This window comes from Aplysia californica, unplaced genomic scaffold, assembly GCF_000002075.1.
Source record: "Aplysia californica isolate F4 #8 unplaced genomic scaffold, AplCal3.0 scaffold00100, whole genome shotgun sequence".
Taxonomy (NCBI): domain Eukaryota; kingdom Metazoa; phylum Mollusca; class Gastropoda; order Aplysiida; family Aplysiidae; genus Aplysia; species Aplysia californica.
In genome coordinates this window covers 1,463,055-1,475,554 of record NW_004797370.1, presented here as the reverse complement: position 1 = coordinate 1,475,554, position 12,500 = coordinate 1,463,055, and the positions used below count along the sequence as shown (strand labels likewise).

Here is a 12,500-nt window from a genome sequence, read left to right as displayed (position 1 = left end):
TCTTTCCTTCTCTCTCTGTCTCTCTCAAACACATACATACACACACACACACATTCAGAAACACACACACACACACACACACACATAGACACATATACACACACACGTTCACATGACTGCATACATGTATAACTACATTGGCATACTCAAACCATCACGCCTAAAAGTAATGTTAGAGTTAAAAAGGGAGAAAAAATACACACCAAAAAATATAGATTAGCAATCAGAGTCAGCTGTGAAAAATACACAAAGGCTGACAGACAGAAATAACAGGAGTGAGAATAAAATAAAGAGTTCTTCCAGCACTTTCCCCTCTCCACCAACACTTACACACAGCAAAACACAGACAAGACAGTTTCTTGAACACATAACTCTTAACTTCCTCCTCTTTCCTCCCCCCCCCTCTCTCTCTCTCTCTCTCTCATACACACTCACGTACACACACACACACACACACACACACACACACACACACACACACACACACACAAACACAGACACACACAGAAACACACTTATAAACACCTACACATATATACACACACATATACGAACACATACATCCTATGAAATTTCCCCCATGTCACTCTTGTTCTAATCCTTTTATTTCACCCAATCCATAATGGAAGAAGAAGTAAAGAATTAAGGATAAGCTAAGAGGATCTTTCGTGGCATAAAGTTATCAGTCTAAATGTAATACATGCATTGCTCTCAGTAGTGATGAAAGAAAAAGGAAAGACAGCCGAAACAAAGTGACTAGACGATACTGACGAGAAAAAACAGTTGTCTGCAAAATAAATCAGTATGAGGCTAACTGGTGCAGTGAACAATTGTCCTTGAAACAGGTGTAATGTCAAAAAAAAAAGACTGAACGCTTCTGGGGTGCATCATTTTTTGCATTTCTTTTTTGAAGCGAGGCAAATACATTAATTAAAAGTAAACATTTTGAAAGAAAGCCTACATCTCCCAAGACACAGTACACTAGGCTTTACTAAGCAAGTATTAATTACTGAATGTCAGAAAATATTGGGCACAAGACAGAAAGTCATTGTTTCAGATCAAGCTGACATATTTATATGCCACCTTCAAACGCGTCCAAGACAAACACCCATTATCGAGGAGAACAGAGGTCATCTAAGACAGATGATCCTCATAGACAGTGTCATCATAATATAGAAAGTAGTGGGAACTGATTGTTTGTACAGGGGGATGTCTTTAAGAGGTGGTATTTAGAGCAGGATGGACAGTACTGATTTCAATACTGAGAAAGGTAACCTGCTACTGTCAAAGGAGGTGAATAAACATGTTCAAATAGAAAAAAAATGTATGGATATCAGTTTTTTTGTTTCCATTTGAACGTGTTTATTCACAAGTATTGGAAGTAGTGTGTTGCCACTCTCATAATTTTTATGTATAGATGAAACAATATGGTAGCATCACACACAAGAAAGCACAACCCCCAAATCAGTGCGGGTTTTTTTTGAAGGTCTACTGCAATAATGTGGTCTACCGTAAGTACTGCCTGACTGACTGTGTTCCACCTGATGGTCTACCACAATAATTAGCATTTTAACATAAAGTCTTTGAAGGGTAATTGTATACATTTTCGTACTATCATTCCAACATCCTGATGTTTTCTAGAAATCAGAATCACCCCCCCCCCCCCCCCCCACCCCGACAAACTACAACCATCAAAATAGTTTTAATATGGCCAAAGACAGTCTCAAGCAAGTTTAAAACGAGGAAAATGTTTAGTTTTGAGTGTCGTAGTAGACTAGGACACTGTCAATTCGATCAGTTGTCAGACCAGTCCAGAGGTAGAACATCAAGAAGAACAGAGACATTGCAGTAGATTGTCTAGTGGACTGGCACCATCAAATCATCAGTCTCGAGCCGTCTATAATTATCCATATATGCCTCATCTTCCCTTACACAAAACAATATGATAGAACTATAAAATGTCGTAAAAGTGTTACCTACCTTGAGCATTTTGACCTCTCTCATGGCTATCTTCTTCACCATTTTGTCGTCCTCTGACTCTAAGAACTTCTTGATGGCAACCAACTGTCCTGTGTCCTTGTGTCGACATTTGAGCACCATCCCATAGCTGCCCTCTCCCACCAGGCCAAGATTCTCATATCTCTCCATCCCACGGGCAGTAGCACCGCTCAGAACTGACCCACCTGCAGCACCTGATCCCACAGGACTCTGAAAGGAAAGGAAATTTAGTTCACAAAGGACTGCACAAGAAACAAGAAATAAAAGCAACTGCATAAAAGCAAGCCAAATATTCACTTACGGTAGCACAACTTGAAAGAGATCCCAATAAGATGCTAGACAGCTGTAAACATTGCTTGGGGCCACTTTTTGAGTAGACTGTTTTTATCAAGCTCAGTTCATTCAGTTTGAATACAAACTGGAACATAGGCACTCCAAAATAATAATCTAACCTACATTTAGGAGGCTATGCCCTACTGAAAATAGTTTCAATGTGGGATTCAAAAGACATACTTGTGGTGTCTGCTTGGTAAAGATTATTATGAAGACAAAATTCACTGTTGACTCTAGGAAACCACATATAATATAAAAGAATACGCTGCATAAAAACTAAAATTGTGCACATGAAGCACGTAGTATACATGCATGTCATACCTTGTGTCACTATGCATTAAAAGCAAACAATGCATATGTGTCACGACATGGTGGAATCAGGAGCTTGTCAATTTTTGGGCATGTGGAGTTATTGGTATCATCTTAAAGCTTGTTTAGTTGGCTTGCTATCGGGGAAAAAAGTACCCATCTATCTTGAATAGAAGTCAAGATATTTGAGATTGAAGAAGGTGGGGTCGCCTGGTTTCAAAGGTAAAATTAATTAGAAAATGGTCGCCAAAGTTTAGTTATTTCCATAGCTTGAGAGTCTGTGGAAATTGAAAATTGTCATTTTTTGTGTGCTTTTAATTAACATTTTTTTCCCATAAAAATTGATCTGGAATGTGTTCTTAATTGGAAAACAAAAAATGGTAAAAATTGCCAAACTGGCACAAATATGTCTGTTTCTTCAATTTCATTATTTTGACGAGCGCCTGATTTCATCTCGCTGCCTCACATATGATTTTTTTCAAGTATGTAATCCTGTGACCACCAACGAAATGTCTATCAAAACCAATATTGCTTGACATACATACACTTTACTATCACTTGACCACTTGATGCACCAATGAGAGTAACCCCACAGCACAAAAGTTACTTGGTGAAGATAACAGTAGCTCAACACTCTTGCTACAAACATTTTTCTATCACATTTCTCTATTCCATTTGCCAATCTCTTCACCTCCCACTCATTCACTTGCTGACAGAGCCATAGAAGTCGCACCCAAAGTGGTCTACAGTTATGATGACTTTTAGATAAAGTGACCATCCTTCAACTATGTAGGCCCACAAGTTCTTACTTTTGCCAAAGTTTGACAAGACATTTAAAATGTAACACAGTATAGTATATGTATATTACAAAGAGATACAAATGATTAACATGTTTCTGATACAGTGATTATCAACACATAAATATTTTGTAATCATATTTAATTTTAGTTTTAGTAAGAGTTTTACGGCATGCTACACAATAAGGTCATATTAGTGCCGAAGATCAGAGTTATTACAAAAGAGTAACAAACACAAAACAGGAGAAGGAGAGAAAAGGGGAGATAGATGTTTGATAGGAAAGAAGGAGCAAAACTACACTACAGCATCCGCATCCGACCCACTAGGTGACTTATCATATGTCAATATTCAGATTGACAATATCGACCTGTCAGTATCAAATACATGTGCACCCCCCCCCCCCCCCCCAGGCATGTGATGGTCAGTTTCATCTAAGCAGGGAAATCACACAGAACCATAAAACAAGATGGCAACAGAGCGACAATAATGATAAATATAGCCTATTCGGGCAGTATCAAGGAAATGGCAAAGAATACAGACACAGAGCCCTATGTTACCAGTCCACTGGCATAGCCAACCAGTAGCAAAAATGGAAAATAGATCACTGTTGGTTTTTATGTTTCTGTTATACAAAACTTAACATCACAATTATGCCATCAGCAAAATGATCATTGGATCGACAGTCATAACAGAAGTTCACAGGCAAGCAAAACATCAGAATTTGGATAACAGTATAAAACGCTGATAAAATCTGCCATTAGAAACAGATGGAAAAGATCCCACCCTAATCACAATAGACGTGACCCCTACTACACCCTAAATAGAGCAGACAAGGTCACAATCTTTCGACTCCGTTGTGGCCACAACAGACTCAAAAGATGCCAATCATGATATCCTTTAGCACTGCCCACGCTACACCACCCTTCGTACACAGACGTTGCAGAATGTCACTCCTCTTGAGAGAAAGCTCTATCACAGTCTCTCAGATATGAAGCGGACTGCGATGTGCGACATTGGACTGGCTGCTGTCATCGAGAACAAAGAAGAATTTAAGGAGAAGAAAGATAACAGTATTATAATATAATATAGCACTATTTTCTTCCAAAATTAGTACTATGCAACATACCTTAAAGTTCTTTTCGCCGGCTTTCGCCAGCTTAAATTCTTGTTGTCTCCCCTTTTTCAGAAAAATAAATATGGCAAGAATTCATCCGGGTATGTTGGAAGATCTGTTTTATTTCACATGCTGATTTTCTAGTTGTCCACAGCAATAGTTTGAAGGAATAATTCCATTTTGAGGCTTGGTATTTGAGCTGAAGCACACTGATTTATAATCTAAAGTAAAACACAAGGCGTGTGACGTACGTAGGCCTATTATTGAGTTTTCTTTCAAGTGTTACAACGACAGGAGAATGTGCTCTTTCTTCCAACAGTTCTGGAACAAACTGGAAAAAGAAGAAAGTTTGCATTGTAGAATACAGTATCATTATCAAACGAGGAAAATAGAAATAATGAAACATTATTTACAACATGCACAAAAGGAGACTCCAAGCCCTTTTTGATCTCATAAAAGTCAACTAATGGCTATTCGGTTATAAGAAGCTTTTTCCTCAATCATTAAGCCTACTAGACTACTAGATTCTATTTCTATTGTTAGTGTACATCACATTCAATCAACAATCAACTTGTCCCATAGTCTAGACCAATACCCATCAAATTAATAATTTGCTACAGAAACTTTTACGGCGCATAGAATCTAGATCTAACCATTTAGACAGAGTAAAATTACAGAGTGAAATCAAATGTTGCACAGGGAAGTAAAACTCCGTGTCTACTACGCAAAAGGCACAACAGGTCAATTAAATGAAAAGCCATAGGCTAATTGAAATCCGATACGTATAGGACTTGGATTGGAGAAACATTTCCATTCACGATCTTTCACAAAAGGCCACCTCTATTCTCACCCGGAGTGAGAATAGTGCAGGCGAGTCTTGTGGCTATTCTCACCCGGTGCGCGTTCACCAAATTTTGCGTTCACCCTAAACCACAGAATTCTACACTGTGATAACAGAAAAATTGTAGAATTCTGTGCCGTGAACAAACGTTCCATTACAACTGTAGCCTACTAAAAGCGTACAATTTTGTCTGTGGGCAGTGGAGAGAGAGAGAGAAAGAGAGAGAGGAGTAGCGTGAGAATTTCCGGGCAAAACAAAATGGCGACCCGCGTAGTTCGGCTATCGAAAAGTTAAATAGCCGTAGCATCTTTGTAGACAACCAAATTAATTTACTTTTGTGTTTTAACATCATTTTTTTAACTTTGTTTTGGTCAATTTGATCGTCCACACCGATAGACAGTATTCAGAAAGAGACAGAGAGAGAGAGAAGAGGGGAGGAGTTGATCTTGCGAGAACTTCTGGGCGGGTGAGAATAGCCACTTTCTTCACAAAAATTAAATTAAGACTTAAGAAGTAAACGTCACATCCCGCAATTAATAAACACATACCAACCCAAAATCAAGACATTTTTACAGTCTTAGCCCTAAAAAAGTGGACAGTTGGACGGATAGAACAACAAATCACTGGAGAGTTGAAAAAAAACACAGAGTGAAACGTCAACTTTGTTTTTGCAGTCTAAAAAAAAATCAAATTGGTCTGATCTTACAAGTCTTAAACTAGGCTGGTGACTTCAGTGACACCCATGTACATTCCGAAAAAGAGTCATAAATAAATTAAACCACAAACAGAATACTACTACAAGTCTATTCAATTCATAACTTACATATTCACAACGCGCAACTCGCAAGTTTCACAGGCCAGGAAGCCAGTGGCCCTCGTTACATGTGAATCGCGGCGGTGGTCTGGTGTCAGCCATTGCACATTTCCTTATCGCTCTTGTCTCCAGTGACAACAAAATAAAGCTGTGACTTGCGCAAACAATGCTTTTGTTTTTCCGGTATGGGAGTATAGATTCTGTCCAATCAAAATATCGTTTACATCTAATCACTGAAAGAAGTAAACTTCCTGTCTAAACCAAGGGAAGCTATTCTGAAATAACATGATGTGGATGGGAGGGGATCCCACAGGAAAACAATTTTATACCATACATTCAATGCATTTACCGTTATGATTCCATGGTATTTGCTAAAATTCTACGCCCAAAGGCACTTAAAGTTTTCAACAGCATGTTTTGTTCTAGTACTGGCGAATATATTATTTTACAAGTGAGTATTTTGTTCGACTAGATATCTAGATATTAGAGAGTCAGAGAGTGGTTTAGACGACTTCAGAATGAGAGTGTTTCTCATCATATGAATATGGCATTGTTGTTATCATTTGATGATTTATGCAGACTGCAGTAACAGTGAAACTCGAAAGTCGTTGGGACTGACCTGGCCTTATTAATTTTGTTGAATCTGAGTGTTTGTTAGCCTATAAGCATTGTAGTAAGCAACAAGTTGTGTTGCTGTATAGAGTCTAGCATAGGCTGTATGGCAACATTGGTTTCATAGACCAGCACACAATTCATTCCGCCGTAGTTCTATGTCAAAGCTAGTCTAATATATCATTGTTCAGTAACCAAGGTGCTAGGGAGGGGGATATGATTGTGAGGCACCTGTATCTATCTCTCCTGACATTCCACTCACAGAACGCTTGTTCTTAAGAAAGAAAACACAACTCTCTTATTAAATTCACAGTGGCTACGTTCTCGGCGCGTGAACGTAGTCTGCAGGCTTCGTTTACCGCACCCTGAGAATGCAGTTTGCAGGTACTGTTGAGGCTACGTTCACGGCACTCAAGCTTCGAAGCGTCCTCTGCTGGTTTAAGTAAGCCAGTTTTAGTCAGTGACGACAGTGACGTATATTTAATATTTTGGCCTGCTTCAAGCGTTCCATCCCATAAGATGAAGGAAAATGAAGCAGTGATCCTTAACCGATCGACCATTTGTCGTTTTCCCTTACACTGAGCTTTGGCTCAGAGCTTGCTAGTGTAAGGGAAAGCGATGAACTCTCAATTACGCAACAACGCATTAGATATATGTATATATGACAAAAATGTATAAGCCTACCAACAAGATGTTTCAATTGCCCTATCTCGCGTCCGGACGAGACTTGAGCGCGATCTTGTGTTAGAGTATGACAGCCTGTGATATACGAGTGTAAACGAACGTTCCAGCTCTCTCGAATTGAAAGTGTGCAATTTTGTCTGCGGGCAGTGTGTGTGTGTATGTGTGAGAGAGAGAGAAAGAGAGAGGAGAGAGAGGGAGAGAGAAGGGGGGGGAGAAAGACAGAGGGAAAGACTGAGAAAAACAGAGAGAGAAGGGGGGGGGAGAGAAAGAGAGTAGGAAAGAGAAAGGGAGGGGGGTAGAGAGAGAGACAGACAGAATGAGAGAGAGGGTGTGCGTTATTATAATTTTAAGAGATAAATTTATAATTGATTCCTGTCATTTTCTCTCTGCGTCGGTTCGCAGGCTGACCAGGTGCTATACAGTCATTATTGTACACATTTTATAACCAGTCCCATCTTCCAAATCCCACCTTCTGTTTCCCATCTCTCACCTCTTGTTTCCAATGTACCGTATCCAATTTTCCAAATCCCATATCCCGACTTTAATTCTGTAAAGGCGCTTCGTTTTCCTTCCTCTCCTGGGATGGAACACTGAAGCTGGCCAAAATATTAAATACATCACTGTCGTCACTGACTAAAACCGGCTGACTTAAACCGGCAATAGATATAGACACTTCCCCTAAACGAAGCTTTAGTTCCGTGAATGTAGCCTTAAAAGCGCCTGGAAACTAAACTGCATTCAGGGCGCCGTGAACGTAGCCTGCCAACTACGTTCACGGCGGCCACTGCGTATTAAATTTTCATCGGTTGCAAAGACTAGGCTTCCCATCAAACTATGTGACAGCAGAATGAAGAATGAAGAGAAGATGGCTTTATCAATTGACAAGACGTGCATGTAGAAAGCCATAAAACAATGTAAGCAACTTGAGGCTGAGCAAATGTCCTGATTTTACGTATCGACTTAATGTCTCGCTCACGTATGAAAGAAAGGCAACACACCTTGCTTCATTGTGTAGACACTATTACATGCACGCATAGCAGACTAAAAATAGACATGATCGCATCGACAAGTGGGCTCAAAAGATAGGGACTCTTTTTATTCAAAATTGTGTGGAAGCATAGACAGGAACGAAACAAAAGGTTTTTAAGGGTGTACCATGTGTGCAGATACTAGAATCTAGAGGAGTATTATAATGATTTACGGGGTGTATGCCCATAGGGCAGGGAGGGTTAACAAAGAAGAATAAAACATTTTGTTAATCTGAAGATCACTGTAAGAGTAAGAGAGGTTTCATCAACATCAGACAATACACACAAATTCACACCAATGGACATGTGTAATTTTTTAAAGCACATGGTCTTATTCTTCTCATCTATTCACCCAATAAGTGAGACATTCCCAATGAAATCAGGCGCTCGTCAAAATAAGGAAATCAAAGAAACCGGCATTTTTCCACTGGTTTGGCGATGTAGATGTATCAATTTTTAAAATTTTTGGCCAACACCTTCTGAGTCTATATAAAAACACCTTTTTGTGTGGATTTTACTGTATAACATTGATTCTTGACTTTGTACTTCATCTTTCCAGGTTTTGCTTGCGAACTAGAACTAGAGGACTGGCTTCTATTAGGCTTCAATTAGACTAGATGTAGTGTTTATAATGAATCATGGTTCATGTGTTGGTTTCTACACTAGCCTGATCATAAACTGAATCTACTATTTTATGTCGTGACAGTCCATTGCAATAGCTATTGATTTTTATATTTTATCTTTTGAATATTTTGTGGGGTGCAGTAAAGAAACAATAAATTACTGTTTTCTTGTATTGGGCAACATCACACACCAGTCCATTTGCTAAGCAGCAAAAATGCACTACAAAATATGTGAGGCATCATGGTGTACTCTCTAATCAGGCGCTCATCATAGTAATGAAATCAAAGAAATCAGCATTTTTTTGCTGGTATAGTAATAGTAAACTTTATCGAATTTTTGTTTTTTGGCTCCACACCTTTTATGTCCATTTAATACGCTTTTATAGGTGGGTTTTGCAGAAAAAAGTTGATTAAAAGCACAAAAAATTTTTATTTTCCGTTTCCGAGGACTCTCAGTCTCAGCTGTAGAAGTTACCAAACTTTGGTGGCTATTTTTTCACTTATTTCACTTCTGGAACCAGACAACCCCACCTCATTCAATCCCAAATGTCATGACTTCTTTTCAAGATAGATGTGTATTTTTTTCACCGAATTTTAATGAATGCCTGATTCCACAGTGCCATGACACTTACATGGTTTCTATTATCTATTTGTGGTGGCCGAATTTTGCTATTCAAAAGGCTTTTTAATGGCTGCATCGATCGATGCGGTTTTCACCAAAACATTCTTGAAAATATTCTCCAGATCATGACGCACTTCGTTTTTTCAGTTTTGAGGCCGTTTTGCTGCAAAAAGCTAAATTTCTTTATTTCGCCGATCGCTTTTGTAGGCCGACGATTCTGTCTCTGCAATTTTAGAAAATCCGGAAGTGATATTTCATGAGGCGCATTTTGTTTTGAGAGTATAGATCTAGACCTTCTAATTTTTTGCATCACTCAAGATTTATTTCCCCCGTTTAGTAGAGAGTAAATATATATAGTAGGCCAATAACTTTTAGTTGATATTAAAGCACCGATCATTCCTTTCATCGAAAGGGGGCCCAGCTAGTATTATATAAATCTATACATCAAAGTAGCCACTGTTGAGCACAAGAGGACTGTTTCAATGAAAAAAACTGGGTAGATAGGGTAACTAGAAGCACTAGCTAGTGTGGTAGTGGTCTTTTTGATTAGGCTGAAAATTTCCGCTTGTCAATTGCAAACCCTCACAGACCCATTCTCTGGCAGTATACTGACACTCATTCATACATACACATGCTCATTGCTAACAAATGTGTCATGACGCAATGGAATCAGGCACTCGTTAATTTTGGGCCTTTAAAGTTATTTTTATAATCTTAAAGCTTGTCCATTTGTCTTCCTTTTAATTTTATTGAAAGAAATTATACTCCCCTATCTTGATTGAAGTCAAGTTGCGATTGAAGGAGGTGGAAGTTGCCAGGTAAAATTAGCTAGAACATGGCAGCCAAAATATAGTGAATTTCATATCTTGGGTGTCCTTGGTGACTACCAAACTACATGTTTCTGTGTCTTTGATCAACTTTTTCAGTTAAAAGAAAACACATTGAAATGTGTTTTTAAATGGACATAAAATATGTGGACCTCCAAAAAAAAGAAGATAAAAATTGCTCAAGCAACCAGACTAATAATGTAAATACATACCAATACGATCACTTTCATTCCTGAGTGTATACAGTAACATGAACTTTCCATTTTAAGTTCATGCCCTTCTCTTCTCCACACTGATCACAACTGGAACTGGTCACCATGCAATGTTTTGGGTCATCATTATGATTTACTTAAATGTTTTAGTGACCTTATTGTTCGGAATACCTAGTTGGCATGTTTTCACAGCTCCATATTTTTAAATTCACATTTCAGCCTTTTCCATGTGTTTTTCATCTTCTGGGCATTTGCTGGAGGTCTGGTGTTGGCATACAGCTTTCTCAGGTACTTTTGTTTTTGCTATTTTATAATATCCATGTTTTATTAACTCTGTTGTTGTTTGTACTTTTTTGGTTTTTTCTGTCATTGATGGGACTATTTCAACCAAACAGACTCTCAGGACATCCTGCATACACATCCAAGATCTTCTTTAATTAATGGAGACTGAGTTGATTGTTCTGGCCTGTTTTGTAGAATTTGGGCATGTTTTCCGGACTTCCCTTGAAAGGTGTTACATCATTTTGTTTGCAAAATGCGGAAGAATGCCGAAATGGTACCTAGATGGATGAAAAGAAAATTATTGTGTTGGTATTGTTTAGTATGTTCAGGCTTTTTGCCCTCAGTTAGAACAAAAAAGTGGTATTTTAAAACGGTTTATGTGCTTTTTCAGCCCCGATTCTGTACTACCTAACCTGCTGCCTCCATACTCAAGGAAGTCAAGGGTGAGTCATTTCATTTTCAGAAGCTTGTTATATTTGCATGAAAATAACAACTTTTTATATAATAATTTATGTTGTCCTGAAGCATTTTTCTATATTCTTTGACATGTTTGTCAAACAAAAGTCAGGAGGCATTGTTAGCTCAGTCAATCAGTATTGAATCTCAGAATGAAGGTGTCGCATCCTGTTTTGAAATGGAAGATCAATTGTGACTAGTCTCAACAAATACCAGAACAAATGGAAGATATAGTTCTTATATGAATTAAAAAATGGTATGCTTTATTTTGACAGAAGTATCTTGAAGATGATGAGCTGACTTTGATGAAAACTGTGTGCACAGTATGTGGCTTGAAGAGATGTCCCAGACACAGGTATGATGTCTGTGTTTTGAGTTAAACAATGCACGTTGTTACTCTTAGCTGAAATTCAAATACACCTCATTTGGCCTAAAAAAATTATGGTATTATATGTACACAATGTATGTATTAAGGAGACATGATAAACTACTTCTTTGTGAATATTTTTTGGCATTTTGTCAACTTGAGACCTCCGTTGTATGTATGTATTGTACCATTTCGTCATTAGTTTCTTGTCATGCATGTTGTTCTGCTGTTTGTGATTCTAATATCTGAAAGTGATATTTTTTTACCAGCAACAGCACTATTTCTGTGCGGGGATAATCTTACAGGTTGTCGAAATGGGCCCTAAACTGTTTACTTTCCAGCGCGAGGTGACTCTCCTCATACCCCATCATCCATTTCTATCTCGTTATATATATTTATTTTAGACATATCTTTATTGCTTCATTTTTTCCCATGTATTTACATGGGCTAGAAGTATTAGGACATATGCCCTTTGTCATGCTGACTTGCAGGACAAAATTCAGCATTCCTAACATATTCTTCTTGTCCACCCCCCCCCCCTTTTCATTTTTTGCATCACTCAAGATTTATTTCCCCCGTT

General features: G+C 38.3%; 2 protein-coding genes across 9 annotated transcripts in view; one reads left to right on the top strand and one right to left on the bottom strand.

Moving 5' to 3' along the window:
• Positions 1 to 6,370, bottom strand: part of LOC101845456 (cyclin-dependent kinase-like 4) — a 38,264-nt gene extending 31,894 nt beyond the window's left edge. For 3 of the 5 annotated variants that reach the window (XM_005095312.3, XM_005095314.3, XM_005095316.3), the window contains exons 1-3: positions 6,217 to 6,370; positions 4,565 to 4,883; positions 1,981 to 2,208 (exon numbers count right to left, since the gene is read on the bottom strand). In XM_005095312.3, the coding sequence (XP_005095369.1) occupies positions 1,981 to 2,148 (168 nt within the window). In that variant the 5' untranslated portion in view covers positions 2,149 to 2,208; positions 4,565 to 4,883; positions 6,217 to 6,370. The remainder of the gene's footprint in view (positions 1 to 1,980; positions 2,209 to 4,564; positions 4,884 to 6,216) is intronic. The other 2 variants (XM_005095317.3, XM_005095318.3) reach the window with 1 other exon arrangement.
• Positions 6,371 to 6,482: 112 nt separating this feature from the next.
• The window catches only part of LOC101845083 (sorting nexin-14), a 56,416-nt gene continuing 50,398 nt past the window's right edge, over positions 6,483 to 12,500 (top strand). For all 4 annotated transcript variants that reach the window (XM_035968963.1, XM_013080811.2, XM_013080808.2 and 1 more), the window contains exons 1-4: positions 6,483 to 6,658; positions 11,035 to 11,103; positions 11,489 to 11,540; positions 11,829 to 11,908. In XM_035968963.1, coding sequence (XP_035824856.1) covers positions 6,561 to 6,658; positions 11,035 to 11,103; positions 11,489 to 11,540; positions 11,829 to 11,908 — 299 coding nt within the window. In that variant the 5' untranslated portion in view covers positions 6,483 to 6,560. The remainder of the gene's footprint in view (positions 6,659 to 11,034; positions 11,104 to 11,488; positions 11,541 to 11,828; positions 11,909 to 12,500) is intronic.